This window comes from Chiloscyllium plagiosum, unplaced genomic scaffold (assembly GCF_037043375.1).
Source record: "Chiloscyllium plagiosum isolate Xiang-an unplaced genomic scaffold, Cpla_swu_hap1 HiC_scaffold_53X, whole genome shotgun sequence".
Classification (NCBI taxonomy): Eukaryota; Metazoa; Chordata; class Chondrichthyes; order Orectolobiformes; family Hemiscylliidae; genus Chiloscyllium; species Chiloscyllium plagiosum.
The window spans coordinates 9,799,974-9,826,712 of record NW_028270191.1 but is presented as its reverse complement, the minus strand read 5'-3'; the positions used below and the strand labels follow the sequence as shown (position 1 = coordinate 9,826,712).

Genomic DNA, 26,739 nt, shown 5'->3' with positions numbered 1-26,739 from the left:
TCACTCACACACACACAGACACCACACATACTCACTCACACACACACACAGACACCACACATACTCACTCACACACACACAGACACCACACATACTCACTCACACACACACAGACACCACACATACTCACTCACACACACACACAGACACCACACATACTCACTCTCACACACACACAGACACCACACATACTCACTCACACACACACAGACACCACACATACTCACTCTCACACACACACAGACACACACATACTCACTCTCACACACACACAGACACACACATACTCACTCACACACACACAGACACCACACATACTCACTCACACACACACAGACACCACACATACTCACTCACACACACACACACAACACCACACATACTCACTCACACACACACAGACACCACACATACTCACTCACACACACACACACACAGACACCACACATACTCACTCACACACACACACAGACACACACATACTCACTCTCACACACACAGACACCACACATACTCACTCACACACACACACAGACACAGACACCAGACATACTCAATCTCACACACACACAGACACCACACATACTCACTCACACACACACAGACACCAGACATACTCACTCTCACACATACACAGACACCACACATACTCACTCTCACACACACACACAGACACCAGACATACTCAATCTCACACACACACAGACACCACACATACTCACTCACACACACACAGACACCACACATACTCACTCTCACACACACACACACAGACACCACACATACTCACTCACACACACACAGACACAGACACCAGACATACTCACTCTCACACACACACAGACACCACACATACTCACTCTCACACACACACAGACACCACACATACTCACTCACAGACACACAGACACCACACATACTCACTCACACACACACACAGACACAGACACCAGACATACTCAATCTCACACACACACAGACACCACACATACTCACTCTCACACACACACAGGCACCACACATACTCACTCACACACACACACAGACACCACACATACTCACTCACACACACACAGACACCACACATACTCACTCACACACACACACACACAGACACCACACATACTCACTCTCACACACACACAGGCACCACACATACTCACTCACACACACACAGACACCACACATACTCACTCACACACACACACAGACACCACACATACTCACTCACACACACACAGACACCACACATACTCACTCACACACACACACACACAGACACCACACATACTCACTCACACACACACAGACACCACACATACTCACTCTCACACACACACAGACACACACATACTCACTCTCACACACACAGACACCACACATACTCACTCTCACACACACACAGACACACACATACTCACTCTCACACACACAGACACCACACATACTCACTCACACACACACACAGACACAGACACCAGACATACTCAATCTCACACACACACAGACACCACACATACTCACTCTCACACACACACACACAGACACCACACATACTCACTCACACACACACAGACACCACACATACTCACTCTCACACACACAGACACCACACATACTCACTCTCACACACACAGACACCACACATACTCACTCTCACACACACACAGACACACACATACTCACTCTCACACACACAGACACCACACATACTCACTCACACACACTCAGACACCATAGATGCTCACACAGATGTACACACAGACACACACACACATGCGTGTGCACGCACGACTGGGAGAGTTTCCTGCTCAGCTACATCGACCATCACTCTGCATCGCCACTTGCCACAGCACAGGTAAATGTGAGTATTACCAAAGCAACACACAGCACCCAAGCCAACAGCAATCCACAACAACGAACACCACAAAGTGTGCCTCACCGCGAGGAATTCCAGCAGGTGTTTTCGGATGTCCTTCTTGTGAATGGTGTACAGGGCAGCTGCAACCTCATTGATGGCTTTGGCTGCACAATGGATATTGTTGCGGTGACCTGAAAGGGAGAGCGTGAGGAGGCTGAATGATCAGAATGCAGCAGGATATAACCCACAGGGGAGATCCCCACCCAGCCCTAACTCACAGGGGAGACCCCCACCCAGCCCCAACCCACAGGGGAGACCCCCACCCAGCCCCAACCCACATGGGAGACCCCCACCCAGCCCCAACTCACAGGGGAGACCCCCACCCAGCCCCAACTCACAGGGGAGACCCCCACCCAACCCAACCCACAGGGGAGACCCCCACCCAGCCCCAACCCACAGGGGAGACCCCCATCCAGCCCCAACCCACGGGGGAGACCCCCACCCAGCCCCAACCCACATGGGAGACCCCCACCCAGCCCCAACTCACAGGGGAGACCCCCACCCAGCCCCAACTCACAGGGGAGACCCCCATCCAGCCCCAACCCACGGGGGAGACCCCCACCCAGCCCCAACCCACATGGGAGACCCCCACCCAACCCCAACCCACAGGGGAGACCCCCACCCAACCCAACCCACAGGGGAGATGGTATCCTCTATGTCACTCCCTAGCATCCCCCTGCCTGTGAAGCCCTGCCCCGCCTTGCCTGGGATCTCCCTCTGCTTCCCAGAGTTGTGTCATTTGCACCGATGCCCCCTCTCTCATCACAAACAGGACGTGAAGCCCATCAGACTGCTTCTTCTCGAAGGAAGCAGGCGCTATTGCAATGCATCGTGCTGTGGCCAGCATCCGCCCGCTGGCTCTGTTTGGCTGCTTACCCTGGTGCTCCTGATTATAGATGGACATGGGCTCCATGGCGAGAGTGGGCAGAGAGACCGCGATGTAAACCATCAGGAGGTTGGTCAGTTTGTAATCGTCTTCGGTGGAAGCCTCTGGGAACAAAGAAAGGAATGGTGAGCTGTGAGTCAGTCCGGCCGTTCCGAGGAGCGTGCAGCTTGTGATCGGATCACCCTGACATGGAGGGTGGGTATTGTAACGTGATGAATCTGTATCCATTGCTGGGAATCACTGCCCGTTCCCATCGCTCTTGCATTCCAGCCACACTGACTCTGTCTCAGCCATTACATACTGGTCGCCCTTCAGCCTCCTGCAGGACCCACACTGTGGCTGACAGGGAGAGCTCTCTTCCCTTGTCAGAGTTCTCAGTCCCTAACAAACCCTGGAGCAAGCCCGTTCCAACACGGCAATCGTGGCAGGGAGCGGAGTGAAGGGGAGATGGCCTCTGTCCATCGGCAAGCTGCAGGCCCCCTCAGGAAGCAGCAGCGTGGCCAGGCTGCCAAGGGAGTACACCGCCAGCACAGTCTGAGGGGCATGGGCACAGTGCAGGAGGAAGCGCAATGATCCCAACCCCACTGCCTCTGGCCAGCGGATACACCGCAACACGGCCTGGGCTGGCAATGATCCCCTCACACTCTCACTCACTCACTCACTCACTCACACTCTTACACGCACACACTCACACTCACACACACACTCTCACTCACTCACTCACACACACACTCACACACACACTCTCACTCTTACACACACACACTCACACTCACACACACACTCTCACTCACTCACACTCTTACACACACACACACACTCTCAACTCACTCACACATACTCACACTCTTACACACACACACTCACACTCACACACACATTCTCAACTCACTCACTCACACACTCACACTCTTACACACACACACTCACACTCACACACACACACTCACTCACTCACACTCTTACACACACACACTCTCACTCACTCACACTCACACACACACTCACACTCTTACACACACACACACACACTCACACTCACACACACTCTCACACACACACTCCTTTACACACACACACTCACACTCACACACACATTCTCAACTCACTCACTCACACACTCACACTCTTACACACACACACTCAGACACACACACTCACTCACACTCTTACACACACACACTCTCACTCACACTCACACACACTCTCACTCACTCACTCACACACTCACACTCTTACACACACACACACACACACACTCACACTCACACACACTCTCACACACACACTCCTTTACACACACACACTCACACTCACACACACTCTCACACACATTTACACACACACACACTCACACACTCTCATACACACACTCTCACTCACACACATACACACTCTCACACACACTCACACAAGAACTCTCTCACACACACACTCACACACACACTCTCACACCCACTCACACATGCACTCTCTCACACGCACACTCACACACACTCACACGCATTCACACTCACTCTTACACACACACACACTCACACACTCTTACTCACACTCTTACACACACACTCACATACACACTCTCACACACACTCACTCTTACACTCTCACACATACACTCACACTCTTACACACACACTCTCACACACACACACTCACTCTCACGCACACACTCACACACTCTCACGCACACTCACACACTCACTCTCACACACACTCTCACACGCACTCTCCCACACACACACACACTCACTCTCACACACACTCACTCACTCTTACATACACTCACACTCACTTACACACTCTCACACACACACTCACACTCTTACACACACATATTCACGCACACTCTCTCACACACACTCATATATTCACACACGCACACACACATATTCACACACACACTCTCACTCTTACATATTCACACACATTCTGTCTCACACACACTGACACTCTCTCATTTACACCAACACACTCATTCTCTCTCACACACACTGTCACAAATGCACTCACACACACACTCTTACTCACACGTTTTAAAACTAGATTAGATTCGATTAGATTACTTACAGTGTGGAAACAGGCCCTTCGGCCCAACAAGTCCACACCGCCCCGCCGAAGCGCAACCCACCCAGACCCATTCCCCTACACTTATCCCTTCACCTAACACTATGGGCAATTTAGCATGGCCAATTCACCTGACCTGCACATCTTTGGACTGTGGGAGGAAACCGGAGCACCCGGAGGAAACCCACGCAGACACGGGGAGAATGTGCAAACTCCACACAGTCAGTCGCCTGAGGCGGGAATTGAACCCGGGTCTCTGGCGCTGTGAGGCAGCAGTGCTAACCACTGTGCCACCGTGCCGCCCACGATGGAGAAAGCAGCTCAGGTTGTGTCAAAACTGGACTGTTTCTCTCTGCATTTCTGGTTTGGCTTCAGATTTCCAGCAGCCGCAGTTCCTTCGTCTCTTGCCTGTCCTGATGATGACCGTTCTCGCGACCGCCAGCGAGGCAGGTGTGATTCGGACCAGCCTGACCTGATATCGGATGTCCCTTCGCCTATTCTGCATCTCCCTCTCCACTCTGTCTCGACCAGACCCGGCTTGCGGATGGTGTGAGATCATGGATCTTTCACCACCCAAACCTTGGCCTCTTTCCACTCTGAGGAGCTAGTATCAGCGCCTTCCTGGGCGGTGGAGAAGGAGGAAGAAGGGTGCAAAGTTGAAGAGACACCCTCATGTGACATTGCAGCCACAAAGAGCGACTCCAACCTGTTACTGTGGTCTGAAAGCTGCTCAGTGTCCGCCTCATATCGGCTCATGCTGGGGACTGTCCCTATCGCAGCACATGCCCCAGACACAAGTGTGCCAACCAGCCAGGCATGGAGGGAAGACTTATCGTAGGTGTCCGCTCACCACAGGGCAAGCTGGCATCCCAGTGTCACACCGATGAGAGGACCATGCTGAAAAAGGGGCTCATGGGAAAACACAGCCAAAGACGACAAATCCAGAGAGAGAGAGAGAGAGACAGACAGACAGACAGAGAGAGAAAGAAACAGAGAGAGAGAGAGAGACAGAGAGAGAGAGAGAAACAGAGCGAGAGAGAAACAGAGAGAGAGAGAGAGAGAGACAGAGAGAGAGAGAAACAGAGCGAGAGAGAAACAGAGAGAGAGAGAGAGAGAGAGACAGAGAGAGAGAGAGAAACAGAGCGAGAGAGAAACAGAGAGAGAGAGAGAGAGACAGAGAGAGAGAGAGAAACAGAGCGAGAAAGAAACAGAGAGAGAGAGAGAGAGACAGACAGAGAGAGAAAGAAACAGAGAGAGAGAGAGAAACAGAGAGAGAGAGAGAGAGTGCCCCTTGTCAAGGAAGGCAGAAGAGGCACTGCTGGGGAACCTAGAACAGCACAGTCCAGGCCCTTCGGCCCTCGATGTTGTGCCAGCCATTTATCTGACTCAAAGATCAGAATAATTCCCTTCATTGTACTATCATCCATGTGCCTATCCAAGGGTCACTTAAATGTCCCTAATATATCTGAGTCTCCTACCACTGCTGGCAGTGCATTCCACACAGCCACCACTCTCTGTGTAAAGAACCTACCTCTGACATTGCCCCTAAACCTTCCTCTCATCACCTTAAAATTACGTCCCCTCATGATAGACATTTCCACCCTGGGGAAAAGTCTTTGGCTATCCACTGTATCTATGTCTCTCGTCATCTTATACACCTCTCTCAAGTCATCTCTCATCCTTCTTCGCTCAGATAGAAAAAGCCCTGGCCCCCTTAACCTTTCTACATAAGACCTGCCCTCCAGCCCAGGCAGCATCCTGGTAAATCTCCTTTGTACCCTCTCTCAAGCTTCCACATCCTTCCTATAATGAGGTGACCAGAACTGAACACAATATTCCAAGTGTGGTCTAACCAGGGCTTTATAGAGCTGCAGCATAATCTCGTGGCTCTTAAACTCAATCCCCCGCTAATGAAAGCCAACACACCACACGCCTTCTTAACAACCCTGTCAACTGAGGGATCTATGGATGTGGACCCCAAGATCCCTCTGTTCCTCCACACTGCCAAGAATCCCGTCTTTAACCCTGTAATCTGCATTCAAATTTGACCTTCCAAAATGAATCCCCTTGCACTTTTCGGGTTGAACTCCATCTGCCATGTCTCAGCCCAGCTCTGCATCCTGTCAATGCCCCATTGCAACCTACAACAGTCCTCCACACAATCACCACTCCATCAACCTTCAGGTCATCGACAAACTTACTAACCCACCCTTCCACTTCCTCATCCAAGTCATTTATAAATATCATAAAGAGCAGAATTCCCAGAATAGATCCCTGCGGAACATCACTGGTCACCGAGCTCCAGGCTGAATAATTTCCACCTACTACCACCTTCTGTCTTCTATGGACCAGCCAATCCTGTGTCCAGACAGCCAGATTTCCCTGTATCCCGTGCCTTTGTACTTTCTGAATGAGCCTACCATGGGGAACCTTATCAAATGCCTTGCTAAAATCCATGTACACCACATCCACTGCTCTACCTTCATCTATGTGTTTTGTCACATCCTCAAAGAATTCAATGAAGTTTCTGAGCCATAACCTGCCCCTCACAAAGCCACGCTGACTATCTCTAATCAAACTATGGTTTTCCAAGTAATCATAAATCCTGTCTCTTGGAATCCTCTCCAATACTTTACCCACCACAGACTGGTCTGTAATTCCCAGGATTATCCCGATTTATTTCTGGAACATGGGAATAACATTTACCACTCTCCAATCATCTGGTAACACTCCAGTGGACAGTAAGGGCGCAAAGATCATCACCAAAGGTGCAGCAATCTCTTCCCTCACTTCCTGTAGTCAACCTTAGGTCTATCTGTGATTTTCCCGCTGCTGTCAAAGCTCAGACTTGCTCCAAGCTCCCGAGTACTCCCGCACCCAATCTATCCGCTCCCTGAAGACCCCTTTCTTGACAATAGCCTCCAGGTGCAGGTTCTCCTCCTCCTCCAGCATCTTGCCCTGCTCTACACAGACCTCTTCCAGCGATGCCCAAAGTCAGGACAAAGTCTTCCATGCCTGGATGTTGGTATTAAGCCAACACAAGTGCATTGCGGAAGGGGCCAGGCTGCTCCGCACGGAGCATGGAAATGTTTAACAAGAATGGGAAAGCTCGAACAACATAGGATTGCAGCAATGGTCAGAAAAGCACTAGCGCGGTGAACCTGCAAGCATTCACGATTCTTACAAACAGTGCCTCCTTTATGCCATTGTGCAGTGGGAAGCCACGAAAAGCCACTGACTGGAAAGAGCTCCCAGCTGGCACTGTTGGCAACGCACAAGTGCCCAGCACACACTTCTCACAGCAGCCGGCGTGCAGATGCCAGGTTGAGAGTTTAACAAGTCTCAGGGGACGCACAAAGTCTGGCTTCACCTCTGGATGTGCCGTCCCATTGACCCAGCTTCTGGGTCAGTGCTGCGCATTTGCATAGCACCTTTCATGGCCACTGGGCACCTGAAATGTGCCTTCCCTCCAACGAGGCGCTTTCTCAAAAGTGCAGCCACTGTGGCAGGGAAATGCAGCCGCCCCATTTTGCGCACAGTACAATCCCACGATCAGCAATGCGATGAATACTCCGGCCAACTTGTTTATAATGAGGGATAGATATTGGCGAGGGGACCACGTGTTGGCATTTGCCAAACAGAATTCGATCCTAAGTACCTCGGGGAGTCAACAGCAAGAGGTATTAGCAACCCGACAGGAGTTGGCAAGCTCAGTTGGTTGGTTTCTGATGCAGAGTATGACTAAAAGTGTGGGTTCAATTCCCACACCGGCTGAGGTGACCACACTCCATCTCAACCTCTCCCCTAACCAGACGCATGGTGACCCACGGGTGAAAACACCACCAAACGTCTCTCTGTAAGGTCGAGTAGATCTATGCTGACTTTACCTTTATTGGAACTGAAGAAAGGTCATTGGACCCGAGACAGAAACTGTGCTTTCTCTCTCCACAGGTGCTGCCAGACCTGCTGAGGATCTCCAGCAATTTCTGTTTTGGTTTCTGATTTCCAGTTCGTTTGGGTTTCTCGTTGCATAATTTTGGACCTTGCGTTTCTGTCACTCTGGAGACTCTTGGGCGAAATTAGTCACCGCTTTGTGCTGGAGACCCCCGTCTGCTCAAAATCGTAAATTCACTTCACACCAAACCCCAGCGATGAAAGCGTTTTCTCAGTATGTCAGTCTGGGTGGGATTTGGAGCGATATTGTAGTATGACAGTCTGGGTGGGATTTGGAGCGATATTGTCGGATGTCAGTCTGGGTGGGATTTGGAGCGATATTGTCGGATGACAGTCTGGGTCGGATTTGGAGCGATATTGTCGGATGTCAGTCTGGGTGGGATTTGGAGCGATATTGTAGTATGACAGTCTGGGTGGGATTTGGAGCGATATTGTCGGATGACAGTCTGGGTGGGATTTGGAGCGATATTGTCGGATGTCAGTCTGGGTGGGATTTGGAGCGATATTGTCGGATGACAGTCTGGGTGGGATTTGGAGCGATATTGTCGGATGTCAGTCTGGGTGGGATTTGGAGCGATATTGTCGGATGTCAGTCTGGGTGGGATTTGGAGCGATATTGTCGGATGTCAGTCTGGGTGGGATTTGGAGCGATATTGTAGTATGACAGTCTGCGTGGGATTTGGAGCGATATTGTCGGATGTCAGTCTGGGTGGGATTTGGAGCGATATTGTTGGATGTCAGTCTGGGTGGGATTTGGAGCGATATTGTAGTATGTCAGTCTGGGTGGGATTTGGAGCGATATTGTCGGATGTCAGTCTGTGTGGGATTTGGAGCGATATTGTCGTATGACAGTCTGCGTGGGATTTGGAGCGATATTGTCGGATGTCAGTCTGCGTGGGATTTGGAGCGATATTGTCGGATGTCAGTCTGGGTGGGATTTGGAGCGATATTGTCGGATGTCAGTCTGCGTGGGATTTGGAGTGATATTGTCGGATGTCAGTCTGGGTGGGATTTGGAGCGATATTGTAGTATGACAGTCTGCGTGGGATTTGTTGCGATATTGTCGGATGTCAGTCTGTGTGGGATTTGGAGCGATATTGTAGTATGTCAGTCTGGGTGGGATTTGGAGCGATATTGTCGGATGTCAGTCTGGGAGGGATTTGGAGCGATATTGTAGTATGTCAGTCTGGGTGGGATTTGGAGCGATATTGTCGGATGACAGTCTGGGTGGGATTTGGAGCGATATTGTAGTATGTCAGTCTGGGTGGGATTTGGAGCGATATTGTAGTATGTCAGTCTGGGTGGGATTTGGAGCGATATTGTAGTATGACAGTCTGCGTGGGATTTGGAGCGATATTGTCGGATGTCAGTCTGGGTGGGATTTGGAGCGATATTGTAGTATGTCAGTCTGGGTGGGATTTGGAGCGATATTGTAGTATGTCAGTCTGGATGGGATTTGGAGCGATATTGTAGTATGACAGTCTGCGTGGGATTTGGAGCGATATTGTCGGATGACAGTCTGGGTGGGATTTGGAGCAATATTGTCGGATGACAGTCTGGGTGCGATTTGGAGCGATATTGTCGGATGTCAGTCTGCGTGGGATTTGGAGCGATATTGTCGGATGTCAGTCTGGGTGGGATTTGGAGCGATATTGTAGTATGACAGTCTGCGTGGGATTTGGAGCGATATTGTCGGATGTCAGTCTGGGTGGGATTTGGAGCGATATTGTAGTATGTCAGTCTGGGTGGGATTTGGAGCGATATTGTCGGATGTCAGTCTGGGTGGGATTTGGAGCGATATTGTCGGATGACAGTCTGGGAGGGATTTGAAGCGATATTGTAGTATGTCAGTCTGGGTGGGATTTGGAGCGATATTGTCGGATGTCAGTCTGGGTGGGATTTGGAGCGATATTGTAGTATGACAGTCTGGGTGGGATTTGGAGCGATATTGTCGGATGTCAGTCTGGGTGGGATTTGGAGCGATATTGTCGGATGTCAGTCTGGGTGGGATTTGGAGCGATATTGTAGTATGACAGTCTGGGTGGGATTTGGAGCGATATTGTAGTATGACAGTCTGGGTGGGATTTGGAGCGATATTGTCGGATGTCAGTCTGGGTGGGATTTGGAGCGATATTGTCGGATGTCAGTCTGGGTGGGATTTGGAGCGATATTGTCGGATGTCAGTCTGGGTGGGATTTGGAGCGATATTGTAGTATGTCAGTCTGGGTGGGATTTGGAGCGATATTGTCGGATGTCAGTCTGGGTGGGATTTGGAGCGATATTGTCGGATGTCAGTCTGGGTGGGATTTGGAGCGATATTGTCGGATGTCAGTCTGGGTGGGATTTGGAGCGATATTGTAGTATGACAGTCAGGGTGGGATTTGGAGCGATATTGTAGTATGACAGTCTGGGTGGGATTTGGAGCGATATTGTCGGATGTCAGTCTGGGTGGGATTTGGAGCGATATTGTCGGATGACAGTCTGGGTGGGATTTGGAGCGATATTGTCGGATGTCAGTCTGGGTGGGATTTGGAGCGATATTGTAGTATGTCAGTCTGGGTGGGATTTGGAGCGATATTGTCGGATGTCAGTCTGGGTGGGATTTGGAGCGATATTGTCGGATGACAGTCTGGGTGGGATTTGGAGCGATATTGTCGGATGTCAGTCTGGGTGGGATTTGGAGCGATATTGTCGGATGTCAGTCTGGGTGGGATTTGGAGCGATATTGTCGGATGTCAGTCTGGGTGGGATTTGGAGCGATATTGTCGGATGTCAGTCAGGGCGGGATTTGGAGCGATATTGTAGTATGTCAGTCTGGGTGGGATTTGGAGCGATATTGTCGGATGTCAGTCTGGGTGGGATTTGGAGCGATATTGTCGGATGAAAGTCTGGGTGGGATTTGGAGCGATATTGTCGGATGACAGTCTGGGTGGGATTTGGAGCGATATTGTCGGATGTCAGTCTGGGTGGGATTTGGCGCGATATTGTCGGATGTCAGTCTGGGTGGGATTTGGAGCGATATTGTCGGATGACAGTCTGGGTGGGATTTGGAGCGATATTGTCGGATGACAGTCTGGGTGGGATTTGGAGCGATATTGTCGGATGACAGTCTGGGTGGGATTTGGAGCGATATTGTCGGATGTCAGTCTGGGTGGGATTTGGAGCGATATTGTAGTATGTCAGTCTGGGTGGGATTTGGAGCGATATTGTCGGATGTCAGTCTGGGTGGGATTTGGAGCGATATTGTCGGATGTCAGTCTGGGTGGGATTTGGAGCGATATTGTCGTATGTCAGTCTGGGTGGGATTTGGAGCGATATTGTCGGATGTCAGTCTGGGTGGGATTTGGAGCGATATTGTCGGATGTCAGTCTGGGTGGGATTTGGAGCGATATTGTCGGATGTCAGTCTGGGTGGGATTTGGAGCGATATTGTTGGATGACAGTCTGGGTGGGATTTGGAGCGATATTGTCGGATGTCAGTCTGGGTGGGATTTGGAGCGATATTGTCGGATGTCAGTCTGGGTGGGATTTGGAGCGGTATTGTAGTATGTCAGTCTGCGTGGGATTTGGAGCGATATTGTCGGATGTCAGTCTGGGTGGGATTTGGAGCGATATTGTAGTATGACAGTCTGGGTGGGATTTGGAGCGATATTGTAGTATGACAGTCTGGGTGGGATTTGGAGCGATATTGTCGGATGTCAGTCTGGGTGGGATTTGGAGCGATATTGTAGTATGTCAGTCTGGGTGGGATTTGGAGCGATATTGTCGGATGTCAGTCTGGGTGGGATTTGGAGCGATATTGTCGTATGTCAGTCTGGGTGGGATTGGAGCGATATTGTCGGATGTCAGTCTGGGTGGGATTTGGAGCGATAATGTAGTATGTCAGTCTGGGTGGGATTTGGAGCGATATTGTCGGATGACAGTCTGGGTGGGATTTGGAGCGATATTGTAGTATGACAGTCTGGGTGGGATTTGGAGCGATATTGTCGGATGTCAGTCTGGGTGGGATTTGGAGCGATATTGTCGGATGTCAGTCTGGGTGGGATTTGGAGCGATATTGTCGGATGTCAGTCAGGGTGGGATTTGGAGCGAGATTGTAGTATGTCAGTCTGGGTGGGATTTGGAGCGATATTATCAGATGTCAGTCAGGGTGGGATTTGGAGCGATATTGTAGTATGACAGTCTGGGTGGGATTTGGAGCGATATTGTCGGATGTCAGTCTGGGTGGGATTTGGAGCGATATTGTAGTATGTCAGTCTGGGTGGGATTTGGAGCGATATTGTCGGATGTCAGTCTGGGTGGGATTTGGAGCGATATTATCAGATGTCAGTCTGGGTGGGATTTGGAGCGATATTGTCGGATGTCAGTCTGGGTGGGATTTGGAGCGATATTGTCGGATGTCAGTCTGGGTGGGATTTGGAGCGATATTGTCGGATGTCAGTCTGGGTGGGATTTGGAGCGATATTGTAGTATGACAGTCTGGGTGGGATTTGGAGCGATATTGTAGTATGTCAGTCTGGGAGGGATTTGGAGTGTTATTGTCGGATGTCAGTCTGCGTGGGATTTGGAGCGATATTGTCGGATGTCAGTCTGGGTGGGATTTGGAGCGATATTGTAGTATGACAGTCTGCGTGGGATTTGGAGCGATATTGTCGGATGTCAGTCTGGGTGGGATTTGGAGCGATATTGTAGTATGTCAGTCTGGGTGGGATTTGGAGCGATATTGTCGGATGTCAGTCTGGGTGGGATTTGGAGCGATATTGTCGGATGACAGTCTGGGAGGGATTTGAAGCGATATTGTAGTATGTCAGTCTGGGTGGGATTTGGAGCGATATTGTCGGATGTCAGTCTGGGTGGGATTTGGAGCGATATTGTAGTATGACAGTCCTGGTGGGATTTGGAGCGATATTGTAGTATGACAGTCTGGGTGGGATTTGGAGCGATATTGTCGGATGTCAGTCTGGGTGGGATTTGGAGCGATATTGTCGGATGTCAGTCTCGGTGGGATTTGGAGCGATATTGTAGTATGACAGTCTGGGTGGGATTTGGAGCGATATTGTCGGATGTCAGTCTGGGTGGGATTTAGAGCGATATTGTAGTATGACAGTCTGGGTGGGATTTGGAGCGATATTGTCGGATGTCAGTCTGGGTGGGATTTGGAGCGATATTGTCGGATGTCAGTCTGGGTGGGATTTGGAGCGATATTGTCGGATGTCAGTCTGGGTGGGATTTGGAGCGATATTGTAGTATGTCAGTCTGGGTGGGATTTGGAGCGATATTGTCGGATGTCAGTCTGGGTGGGATTTGGAGCGATATTGTCGGATGTCAGCCTGGGTGGGATTTGGAGCGATATTGTCGGATGTCAGTCTGGGTGGGATTTGGAGCGATATTGTAGTATGACAGTCAGGGTGGGATTTGGAGCGATATTGTAGTATGACAGTCTGGGTGGGATTTGGAGCGATATTGTCGGATGTCAGTCTGGGTGGGATTTGGAGCGATATTGTCGGATGACAGTCTGGGTGGGATTTGGAGCGATATTGTCGGATGTCAGTCTGGGTGGGATTTGGAGCGATATTGTCGGATGTCAGTCTGGGTGGGATTTGGAGCGATATTGTCGGATGACAGTCTGGGTGGGATTTGGAGCGATATTGTCGGATGTCAGTCTGGGAGGGATTTGGAGCGATATTGTCGGATGTCAGTCTGGGTGGGATTTGGAGCGATATTGTCGGATGTCAGTCTGGGTGGGATTTGGAGCGATACTGTCGGATGTCAGTCTGGGTGGGATTTGGAGCGATATTGTCGGATGTCAGTCTGGGCGGGATTTGGAGCGATATTGTAGTATGTCAGTCTGGGTGGGATTTGGAGCGATATTGTCGGATGTCAGTCTGGGTGGGATTTGGAGCGATATTGTCGGATGAAAGTCTGGGTGGGATTTGGAGCGATATTGTCGGATGTCAGTCTGGGTGGGATTTGGAGCGATATTGTCGGATGTCAGTCTGGGTGGGATTTGGCGCGATATTGTCGGATGTCAGTCTGGGTGGGATTTGGAGCGATTTTGTCGGATGACAGTCTGGGTGGGATTTGGAGCGATATTGTCGGATGACAGTCTGGGTGGGATTTGGAACGATATTGTCGGATGTCAGTCTGGGTGGGATTTGGAGCGATATTGTCGGATGTCAGTCTGGGTGGGATTTGGAGCGATATTGTTGGATGTCAGTCTGGGTGGGATTTGGAGCGATATTGTCGGATGACAGTCTGGGTGGGATTTGGAGCGATATTGTCGGATGTCAGTCTGGGTGGGATTTGGAGCGATATTGTAGTATGTCAGTCTGGGTGGGATTTGGAGCGATATTGTCAGATGTCAGTCTGGGTGGGATTTGGAGCGATATTGTCGGATGTCAGTCTGGGTGGGATTTGGAGCGATATTGTCGGATGTCAGTCTGGGTGGGATTTGGAGCGATATTGTTGGATGTCAGTCTGGGTGGGATTTGGAGCGATATTGTCGGATGACAGTCTGGGTGGGATTTGGAGCGATATTGTAGTATGTCAGTCTGGGTGGGATTTGGAGCGATATTGTCGGATGACAGTCTGGGTGGGATTTGGAGCGATATTGCAGTATGTCAGTCTGGGAGGGATTTGGAGTGTTATTGTCGGATGTCAGTCTGGGTGGGATTTGGAGCTATATTGTAGTATGTCAGTCTGGGTGAGATTTGGAGCGATATTGTCGGATGTCAGTCTGGGTGGGATTTGGAGCGATATTGTCGGATGTCAGTCTGGGTGGGATTTGGAGCGATATTGTCGGATGTCAGTCTGGGTGGGATTTGGAGCGATATTGTCGGATGTCAGTCTGGGTGGGATTTGGAGCGATATTGTCGGATGTCAGTCTGGGTGGGATTTGGAGCGATATTGTTGGATGACAGTCTGGGTGTGATTTGGAGCGATATTGTCGGATGTCAGTCTGGGTGGGATTTGGAGCGATATTGTCGGATGTCAGTCTGGGTGGGATTTGGAGCGGTATTGTAGTATATCAGTCTGCGTGGGATTTGGAGCGATATTGTCGGATGTCAGTCTGGGTGGGATTTGGAGCGATATTGTAGTATGACAGTCTGGGTGGGATTTGGAGCGATATTGTAGTATGACAGTCTGGGTGGGATTTGGAGCGATATTGTCGGATGTCAGTCTGGGTGGGATTTGGAGCGATATTGTAGTCTGTCAGTCTGGGTGGGATTTGGAGCGATATTGTCGGATGTCAGTCTGGGTGGGATTTGGAGCGATATTGTCGTATGTCAGTCTGGGTGGGATTGGAGCGATATTGTCGGATGTCAGTCTGGGTGGGATTTGGAGCGATAATGTAGTATGTCAGTCTGGGTGGGATTTGGAGCGATATTGTCGGATGACAGTCTGGGTGGGATTTGGAGCGATATTGTAGTATGACAGTCTGGGTGGGATTTGGAGCGATATTGTCGGATGTCAGTCTGGGTGGGATTTGGAGCGATATTGTCGGATGTCAGTCTGGGTGGGATTTGGAGCGATATTGTCGGATGTCAGTCTGGGTGGGATTTGGAGCGATATTGTCGGATGTCAGTCAGGGTGGGATTTGGAGCGAGATTGTAGTATGTCAGTCTGGGTGGGATTTGGAGCGATATTATCAGATGTCAGTCAGGGTGGGATTTGGAGCGATATTGTACTATGACAGTCTGGGTGGGATTTGGAGCGTTATTGTCGGATGTCAGTCTGGGTGGGATTTGGAGCGATATTGTAGTATGTCAGTCTGGGTGGGATTTGGAGCGATATTGTCGGATGTCAGTCTGGGTGGGATTTGGAGCGATATTATCAGATGTCAGTCTGGGTGGGATTTGGAGCGATATTGTCGGATGTCAGTCTGGGTGGGATTTGGAGCGATATTGTCGGATGTCAGTCTGGGTGGGATTTGGAGCGATATTGTCGGATGTCAGTCTGGGTGGGATTTGGAGCGATATTGTAGTATGACAGTCTGGGTGGGATTTGGAGCGATATTGTCGGATGTCAGTCTGGGTGGGATTTGGAGCGATATTGTAGTATGTCAGTCTGGGTGGGATTTGGAGCGATATTGTCGGATGTCAGTCTGGGTGGGATTTGGAGCGATATTGTCGGATGTCAGTCTGGGTGGGATTTGGAGCGATATTGTCGGATGTCAGTCTGGGTGGGATTTGGAGCGATATTGTCGGATGTCAGTCTGGGTGGGATTTGGAGCGATATTGTCGGATGTCAGTCTGGGTGGGATTTGGAGCGATATTGTAGTATGTCAGTCTGGGTGGGATTTGGAGCGATATTGTCGGATGTCAGTCTGGGTGGGATTTGGAGCGATATTGTCGGATGTCAGTCTGGGTGGGATTTGGAGCGATATTGTAGTATGACAGTCTGGGTGGGATTTGGAGCGATAGTGTCGTATGTCAGTCTGGGTGGGATTTGGAGCGATATTGTAGTATGACAGTCTGGGTGGGATTTGGAGCGATATTGTCGGATGTCAGTCTGGGTGGGATTTGGAGCGATATTGTAGTATGTCAGTCTGGGTGGGATTTGGAGCGATATTGTCGGATGTCAGTCTGGGTGGGATTTGGAGCGATATTGTCGTATGTCAGTCTGGGTGGGATTTGGAGCGATATTGTCGGATGTCAGTCTGGGTGGGATTTGGAGCGATATTGTCGGATGTCAGTCAGGGTGGGATTTGGAGCGATATTGTAGTATGTCAGTCTGGGTGGGATTTGGAGCGATATTATCAGATGTCAGTCAGGGTGGGATTTGGAGCGATATTGTAGTATGACAGTCTGGGTGGGATTTGGAGCGATATTGTCGGATGTCAGTCTGGGTGGGATTTGGAGCGATATTGTAGTATGTCAGTCTGGGTGGGATTTGGAGCGATATTGTCGGATGTCAGTCTGGGTGGGATTTGGAGCGATATTGTCGGATGTCAGTCTGGGTGGGATTTGGAGCGATATTGTAGATTGTCAGTCTGGGTGGGATTTGGAGCGATATTGTCGGATGTCAGTCTGGGTGGGATTTGGAGCGATATTGTCGGATGTCAGTCTGGGTGGGATTTGGAGCGATATTGTCGGATGTCAGTCTGGCTGGGATTTGGAGCGATATTGTAGTATGACAGTCTGGGTGGGATTTGGAGCGATATTGTCGGATGTCAGTCTGGGTGGGATTTGGAGCGATATTGTAGTATGTCAGTCTGGGTGGGATTTGGAGCGATATTGTCGGATGTCAGTCTGGGTGGGATTTGGAGCGATATTGTCGGATGTCAGTCTGGGTGGGATTTGGAGCGATATTGTAGTATGTCAGTCTGGGTGGGATTTGGAGCGATATTGTCGGATGTCAGTCTGGGTGGGATTTGGAGCGATATTGTCGGATGTCAGTCTGGGTGGGATTTGGAGCGATATTGTCGGATGTCAGTCTGGGTGGGATTTGGTGCGATATTGTCGGATGTCAGTCTGGGTGGGATTTGGAGCGATATTGTCGGATGTCAGTCTGGGTGGGATTTGGAGCGATATTGTAGTATGTCAGTCTGGGTGGGATTTGGAGCGATATTGTAGTATGTCAGTCTGGGTGGGATTTGGAGCGATATTGTGGTATGACAGTCTGGGTGGGATTTGGAGCGATATTGTCGTATGTCAGTCTGCGTGGGATTTGGAGCGATATTGTAGTATGTCAGTCTGGGTGGGATTTGGAGCGATATTGTCGGATGTCAGTCTGGGTGGGATTTGGAGCGATATTGTTGGATGTCAGTCTGGGTGGGATTTGGAGCGATATTATCAGATGTCAGTCAGGGTGGGATTTGGAGCGATATTGTCGGATGTCAGTCTGGGTGGGATTTGGAGCGATATTGTAGTATGACAGTCTGGGTGGGATTTGGAGCGATATGGTAGTATGACAGTCTGGGTGGGATTTGGAGCGATATTGTCGGATGTCAGTCTGGGTGGGATTTGGAGCGATATTGTAGTATGACAGTCTGGGTGGGATTTGGAGCGATATCGTGGTATGTCAGTCTGGGTGGGATTTGGAGCGATATTGTCGGATGTCAGTCTGGGTGGGATTTGGAGCGATATTCTAGTATGACAGTCTGGGTGGGATTTGGAGCGATATTGTCGGATGTCAGTCAGGGTGGGATTTGGAGCGATATTGTTGGATGTCAGTCTGGGTGGGATTTGGAGCGATATTGTAGTATGTCAGTCTGGGTGGGATTTGGAGCGATATTGTAGTATGACAGTCTGGGTGGGATTTGGAGCGATATTGTCGGATGTCAGTCTGGGTGGGATTTGGAGCGATATTGTAGTATGACAGTCTGGGCGGGATTTGGAGCGATATTATCAGATGTCAGTCAGGGCAGGATTTGGAGCGATATTGTTGGATGTCAGTCTGGGTGGGATTTGGAGCGATATTGTAGTATGACAGTCTGGGCGGGATTTGGAGCGATATTGTAGTATGTCAGTCTGGGTGGGATTTGGAGCGATATTGTCGGATGTCAGTCTGGGTGGGATTTGGAGCGATATTGTCGGATGTCAGTCTGGGTGGGATTTGGAGCGATATTGTCGTATGTCAGTCTGGGTGGGATTTGGAGCGATATTGTAGTATGTCAGTCTGGGTGGGATTTGGAGCGATATTGTCGGATGTCAGTCTGGGTGGGATTTGGAGCGATATTGTCGGATGTCAGTCTGGGTGGGATTTGGAGCGATATTGTCGGATGTCAGTCTGGGTGGGATTTGGAGCGATATTGTCGGATGTCAGTCTGGGTGGGATTTGGTGCGATATTGTCGGATGTCAGTCTGGGTGGGATTTGGAGCGATATTATCAGATGTCAGTCAGGGCAGGATTTGGAGCGATATTGTCGGATGTCAGTCTGGGTGGGATTTGGAGCGATATTGTTGGATGTCAGTCTGGGTGGGATTTGGAGCGATATTGTCGGATGTCAGTCTGGGTGGGATTTGGAGCGATATTGTTGGATGTCAGTCTGGATGGGATTTGGAGCGATCTTGTCGGATGACAGTCTGGGTGGGATTTGGAGCGATATTGTCGGATGTCAGTCTGGGTGGGATTTGGAGCGATATTGTCGGATGTCAGTCTGGGTGGGATTTGGAGCGATATTGTAGTATGTCAGTCTGGGTGGGATTTGGAGCGATATTGTCGGATGACAGTCTGGGTGGGATTTGGAGCGATATTGTAGTATGTCAGTCTGGGTGGGATTTGGAGCGATATTGTCGGATGTCAGTCTGGGTGGGATTTGGAGCGATATTGTAGTATGTCAGTCTGGGTGGGATTTGGAGCGATATTGTAGTATGTCAGTCTGGGTGCGATTTGGAGCGATATTGTCGGATGTCAGTCTGGGTGGGATTTGGAGCGATATTGTCGGATGTCAGTCTGGGTGGGATTTGGAGCGATATTGTAGTATGTCAGTCTGGGTGGGATTTGGAGCGATATTGTCGGATGTCAGTCTTGGTGGGATTTGGAGCGATATTGTCGGATGTCAGTCTGGGTGGGATTTGGAGCGTTATTGTCGGATGACAGTCTGGGTGGGATTTGGAGCGATATTGTAGTATGTCAGTCTGGGTGGGATTTGGAGCGATATTGTCGGATGTCAGTCTGGGTGGGATTTGGAGCGATATTGTCGGATGTCAGTCTGGGTGGGATTTGGAGCGATATTGTCGGATGACAATCTGGGTGGGATTTGGAGCGATATTGTCGGATGTCAGTCTGGGTGGGATTTGGAGCGATATTGTCGGATGTCAGTCTGGGTGGGATTTGGAGCGATATTGTCGGATGTCAGTCTGGGTGGGATTTGGAGCGATATTGTCGGATGTCAGTCTGGGTGGGATTTGGAGCGATATTGTCGGATGTCAGTCTCTGTGGGATTTGGAGCGATATTGTCGGATGTCAGTCTGGGTGGGATTTTGAGCGATGTTGTAGTATGTCAGTCTGGGTGGGATTTGGAGCGATATTGTAGTATGTCAGTCTGGGTGGGATTTGGAGCGATATTGTCGGATGTCAGTCTGGGTGGGATTTGGAGCGATATTGTCGGATGTCAGTCTGGGTGGGATTTGGAGCGATATTGTCGGATGTCAGTCTGGGTGGGATTTGGAGCGATATTGTAGTATGTCAGTCTGGGTGGGATTTGGAGCGATATTGTCGGATGTCAGTCTGGGTGGGATTTGGAGCGATATTGTCGGATGACAGTCTGGGTGGGATTTGGAGCGATATTGTAGTATGTCAGTCTGGGTGGGATTTGGAGCGATATTGTCGGATGTCAGTCTGGGTGGGATTTGGAGCGATATTGTCGGATGTCAGTCTGGGTGGGATTTGGAGCGATATTGTCGGATGTCAGTCTGGGTGGGATTTGGAGCGATATTGTAGTATGTCAGTCTGGGTGGGATTTGGAGCGATATTGTCGGATGTCAGTCTGGGTGGGATTTGGAGCGATATTGTCGGATGACAGTCTGGGTGGGATTTGGAGCGATAATGTAGTATGTCAGTCTGGGTGGTATTTGGAGCGATATTGTCGGATGTCAGTCTGGGTGGGATTTGGAGCGATATTGTAGTATGACAGTCTGGGCGGGATTTGGAGCGATATTGTAGTATGTCAGTCTGGGTGGGATTTGGAGCGATATTGTCGGATGACAGTCTGGGTGGGATTTGGAGCGATATTGTAGTATGACAGTCTGGGTGGGATTTGGAGCGATATTGTCGGATGTCAGTCTGGGTGGGATTTGGAGCGATATTGTAGTATGACAGTCTGGGCGGGATTTGGAGCGATATTGTAGTATGTCAGTCTGGGTGGGATTTGGAGCGATATTGTAGTATGACAGTCTGGGTGGGATTTGGAGCGATATTGTCGGATGTCACTCTGGGTGGGATTTGGAGCGATATTGTAGTATGTCAGTCTGGGTGTGATTTGGAGCGATATTGTCGGATGTCAGTCTGGGTGGGATTTGGAGCGATATTGTCGGATGTCAGTCTGGGTGGGATTTGGAGCGATATTGTTGGATGTCAGTCTGGGTGGGATTTGGAGCGATATTGTCGGATGTCAGTCTGGGTGGGATTTGGAGCGATATTGTCGGATGTCAGTCTGGGTGGGATTTGGAGCGATATTGTCGGATGTCAGTCTGGGTGGGATTTGGAGCGATATTGTAGTATGACAGTCTGGGCGGGATTTGGAGCGATATTGTAGTATGTCAGTCTGGGTGGGATTTGGAGCGATATTGTCGGATATCAGTCTGGGTGGGATTTGGAGCGATATTGTCGGATGTCAGTCTGGGTGGGATTTGGAGCGATATTGTTGGATGTCAGTCTGGGTGGGATTTGGAGCGATATTGTCGGATGTCAGTCTGGGTGGGATTTGGTGCGATATTGTCGGATGTCAGTCTGGGTGGGATTTGGAGCGATATTATCAGATGTCAGTCAGGGCAGGATTTGGAGCGATATTGTCGGATGTCAGTCTGGGTGGGATTTGGAGCGATATTGTTGGATGTCAGTCTGGGTGGGATTTGGAGCGATATTGTCGGATGTCAGTCTGGGTGGGATTTGGAGCGATATTGTTGGATGTCAGTCTGGATGGGATTTGGAGCGATCTTGTCGGATGACAGTCTGGGTGGGATTTGGAGCGATATTGTCGGATGTCAGTCTGGGTGGGATTTGGAGCGATATTGTCGGATGTCAGTCTGGGTGGGATTTGGAGCGATATTGTAGTATGTCAGTCTGGGTGGGATTTGGAGCGATATTGTCGGATGACAGTCTGGGTGGGATTTGGAGCGATATTGTAGTATGTCAGTCTGGGTGGGATTTGGAGCGATATTGTCGGATGTCAGTCTGGGTGGGATTTGGAGCGATATTGTAGTATGTCAGTCTGGGTGGGATTTGGAGCGATATTGTAGTATGTCAGTCTGGGTGCGATTTGGAGCGATATTGTCGGATGTCAGTCTGGGTGGGATTTGGAGCGATATTGTCGGATGTCAGTCTGGGTGGGATTTGGAGCGATATTGTAGTATGTCAGTCTGGGTGGGATTTGGAGCGATATTGTCGGATGTCAGTCTTGGTGGGATTTGGAGCGATATTGTCGGATGTCAGTCTGGGTGGGATTTGGAGCGTTATTGTCGGATGACAGTCTGGGTGGGATTTGGAGCGATATTGTAGTATGTCAGTCTTGGTGGGATTTGGAGCGATATTGTAGTATGTCAGTCTGGGTGGGATTTGGAGCGATATTGTCGGATGACAGTCTGGGTGGGATTTGGAGCGATATTGTCGGATGACAGTCTGAGTGGGATTTGGAGCGATATTGTAGTATGACAGTCTGGGTGGGATTTGGAGCGATATTGTCGGATGACAGTCTGGGTGGGATTTGTAGCGATATTGTCGGATGTCAGTCTGGGTGGGATTTGGAGCGATATTGTAGTATGTCAGTCTGGGTGGGATTTGGAGCGATATTGTCGGATGACAGTCTGGGTGGGATTTGGAGCGATATTGTCGGATGTCAGTCTGGGTGGGATTTGGAGCGATATTGTCGTATGTCAGTCTGGGTGGGATTTGGAGCGATATTGTAGTATGTCAGTCTGGGTGGGATTTGGAGCGATATTGTCGGATGTCAGTCTGGGTGGGATTTGGAGCGATATTGTAGTATGTCAGTCTGGGCGGGATTTGGAGCGATATTGTCGGATGTCAGTCTGGGTGGGATTTGGAGCGATATTGTAGTATGTCAGTCTGGGTGGGATTTGGAGCGATATTGTAGTGTGACAGTCTGGGTGGGATTTGGAGCGATATTGTCGGATGACAGTCTGGGCGGGATTTGGAGCGATATTGTCGGATGACAGTCTGGGTGGGATTTGGAGCGATATTGTCGGATGTCAGTCTGGGTGGGATTTGGAGCAATATTGTAGTATGTCAGTCTGGGTGGGATTTGGAGCGATATTGTCGGATGACAGTCTGGGTGGGATTTGGAGCAATATTGTAGTATGTCAGTCTGGGTGGGATTTGGAGCGATATTGTCGGATGTCAGTCTGGGTGGGATTTGGAGCGATATTGTCGGATGTCAGTCTGGGTGGGATTTGGAGCGATATTGTAGTATGTCAGTCTGGGTGGGATTTGGAGCGATATTGTCGGATGTCAGTCTGGGTGGGATTTGGAGCGATATTGTCGGATGTCAGTCTGGGTGGGATTTGGAGCGATATTGTAATATGTCAGTCTGGGTGGGATTTGGAGCGATATTGTCGGATGTCAGTCTGGGTGGGATTTGGAGCGATATTGTAGTATGACAGCCTGGGTGGGATTTGGAGCGATATTGTAGTATGTCAGTCTGGGTGGGATTTGGAGCGATATTGTCGGATGTCAGTCTGGGTGGGATTTGGAGCGATATTGTCGGATGTTAGTCTGGGTGGGATTTGGAGCGATATTGTAATATGTCAGTCTGGGTGGGATTTGGAGCGATATTGTCGGATGTCAGTCTGGGTGGGATTTGGAGCGATATTGCAGTATGACAGTCTGGGTGGGATTTGGAGCGATATTGTCGGATGACAGTCTGGGTGGGATTTGGAGCGATATTGTAGTATGTCAGTCTGGGTGGGATTTGGAGCGATATTGTCGGATGTCAGTCTGGGCGGGATTTGGAGCGATATTGTAGTATGTCAGTCTGGGTGGGATTTGGAGCGATATTGTAGTATGACAGTCTGGGTGCGATTTGGAGCGATATTGTCGGATGTCAGTCTGGGTGGGATTTGGAGCGATATTGTCGGATGTCAGTCTGGGTGGGATTTGGAGCGATATTGTCGGATGTCAGTCTGGGTGGGATTTGGAGCAATATTGTCGGATGTCAGTCTGGGTGGGATTTGGAGCGATATTGTAGTATGTCAGTCTGGGTGGGATTTGGAGCGATATTGTCGGATGTCAGTCTGGGTGGGATTTGGAGCGATATTGTAGTATGTCAGTCTGGGCGGGATTTGGAGCGATATTGTCGTATGACAGTCTGGGTGGGATTTGGAGCGATATTGTAGTATGTCAGTCTGGGCGGGATTTGGAGCGATATTGTAGTATGTCAGTCTGGGTGGGATTTGGAGCGATATTGTCGGATGTCAGTCTGGGTTGGATTTGGAGCGATATTGTAGTATGTCAGTCTGGGCGGGATTTGGAGCGATATTGTAGTATGTCAGTCTGGGTGGGATTTGGAGCGATATTGTCGGATGTCAGTCTGGGTGGGATTTGGAGCGATATTGTCGGATGTCAGTCTGGGTGGGATTTGGAGCGATATTGTAGTATGTCAGTCTGGGTGGGATTTGGAGCGATATTGTCGGATGTCAGTCTGGGTGGGATTTGGAGCGATATTGTCGGATGTCAGTCTGGGTGGGATTTGGAGCGATATTGTAATATGTCAGTCTGGGTGGGATTTGGAGCGATATTGTCGGATGTCAGTCTGGATGGGATTTGGAGCGATATTGTAGTATGTCAGTCTGGGTGGGATTTGGAGCGATATTGTCGGATGTCAGTCTGGGTGGGATTTGGAGCGATATTGTAGTATGACAGTCTGGGTGGGATTTGGAGCGATATTGTAGTATGTCAGTCTGGGTGGGATTTGGAGCAATATTGTCGGATGTCAGTCTGGGTGGGATTTGGAGCGATATTGTCGGATGTCAGTCTGGGTGGGATTTGGAGCGATATTGTAGTATGACAGTCTGGGTGGGATTTGGAGCGATATTTTCGGATGTCAGTCTGGGTGGGATTTGGAGCGATATTGTAGTATGACAGTCTGGGTGGGATTTGGAGCGATATTGTCGGATGTCAGTCTGGGTGGGATTTGGAGCGATATTGTCGTATGTCAGTCTGGGTGGGATTTGGAGCGATATTGTAGTATGACAGTCTGGGTGGGATTTGGAGCGATATTGTCGGATGTCAGTCTGGGCGGGATTTGGAGCGATATTGTCGGATGTCAGTCTGGGTGGGATTTGGAGCGATATTGTCGGATGTCAGTCTGGGTGGGATTTGGAGCGATATTGTAGTATGTCAGTCTGGGTGGGATTTGGAGCGATATTGTCGGATGACAGTCTGGGTGGGATTTGGAGCGATATTGTCGGATGTCAGTCTGGGTGGGATTTGGAGCGATATTGTCGGATGTCAGTCTGGGCGGGATTTGGAGCGATATTGTCGGATGTCAGTCTGGGTGGGATTTGGAGCGATATTGTATTATGACAGTCTGGGTGGGATTTGGAGCGATATTGTCGGATGACAGTCTGGGCGGGATTTGGAGCGATATTGTAGTATGACAGTCTGAGTGGGATTTCGAGCGATATTGTAGTATGACAGTCTGGGTGGGATTTGGAGCGATATTGTCGGATGTCAGTCTGGGTGGGATTTGGAGCGATATTGTAGTATGACAGTCTGGGTGGGATTTGGAGCGATGTTGTCGGATGTCAGTCTGGGTGGGATTTGGAGCGATATTGTCGGATGTCAGTCTGGGTGGGATTTGGAGCGATATTGTCGGATGTCAGTCTGGGTGGGATTTGGAGCGATATTGTAGTATGACAGTCTGGGTGGGATTTGGAGCGATAGTGTAGTATGACAGTCTGGGTGGGATTTGGAGCGATATTGTCGGATGTCAGTCTGGGCGGGATTTGGAGCGATATTGTAGTATGACAGTCTGGGTGGGATTTGGAGCGATATTGTAGTATGACAGTCTGGGTGGGATTTGGAGCGATATTGTAGTATGTCAGTCTGGGAGGGATTTGGAGCGATATTGTCGGATGTCAGTCTGGGTGGGATTTGGAGCGATATTGTCGGATGTCAGTCTGGGTGGGATTTGGAGCGATATTGTCGGATGTCAGTCTGGGAGGGATTTGGAGCGATATTGTAGTATGTCAGTCTGGGTGGGATTTGGAGCGATATTGTAGTATGTCAGTCTG

The 26,739-nt window shown here is 49.9% G+C and overlaps 1 protein-coding gene across 1 annotated transcript in view; it reads right to left on the bottom strand.

Annotated features, from left to right (window-relative positions):
- Positions 1 to 26,739, bottom strand: part of LOC122546558 (nck-associated protein 1-like) — a 234,902-nt gene that overhangs the window by 20,688 nt on the left and 187,475 nt on the right. Inside the window, exons 28-29 of the mRNA XM_087985609.1 lie at positions 2,798 to 2,911; positions 1,943 to 2,052 (exon numbers count right to left, since the gene is read on the bottom strand). Coding sequence (XP_087841735.1) covers positions 1,943 to 2,052; positions 2,798 to 2,911 — 224 coding nt within the window. The remainder of the gene's footprint in view (positions 1 to 1,942; positions 2,053 to 2,797; positions 2,912 to 26,739) is intronic.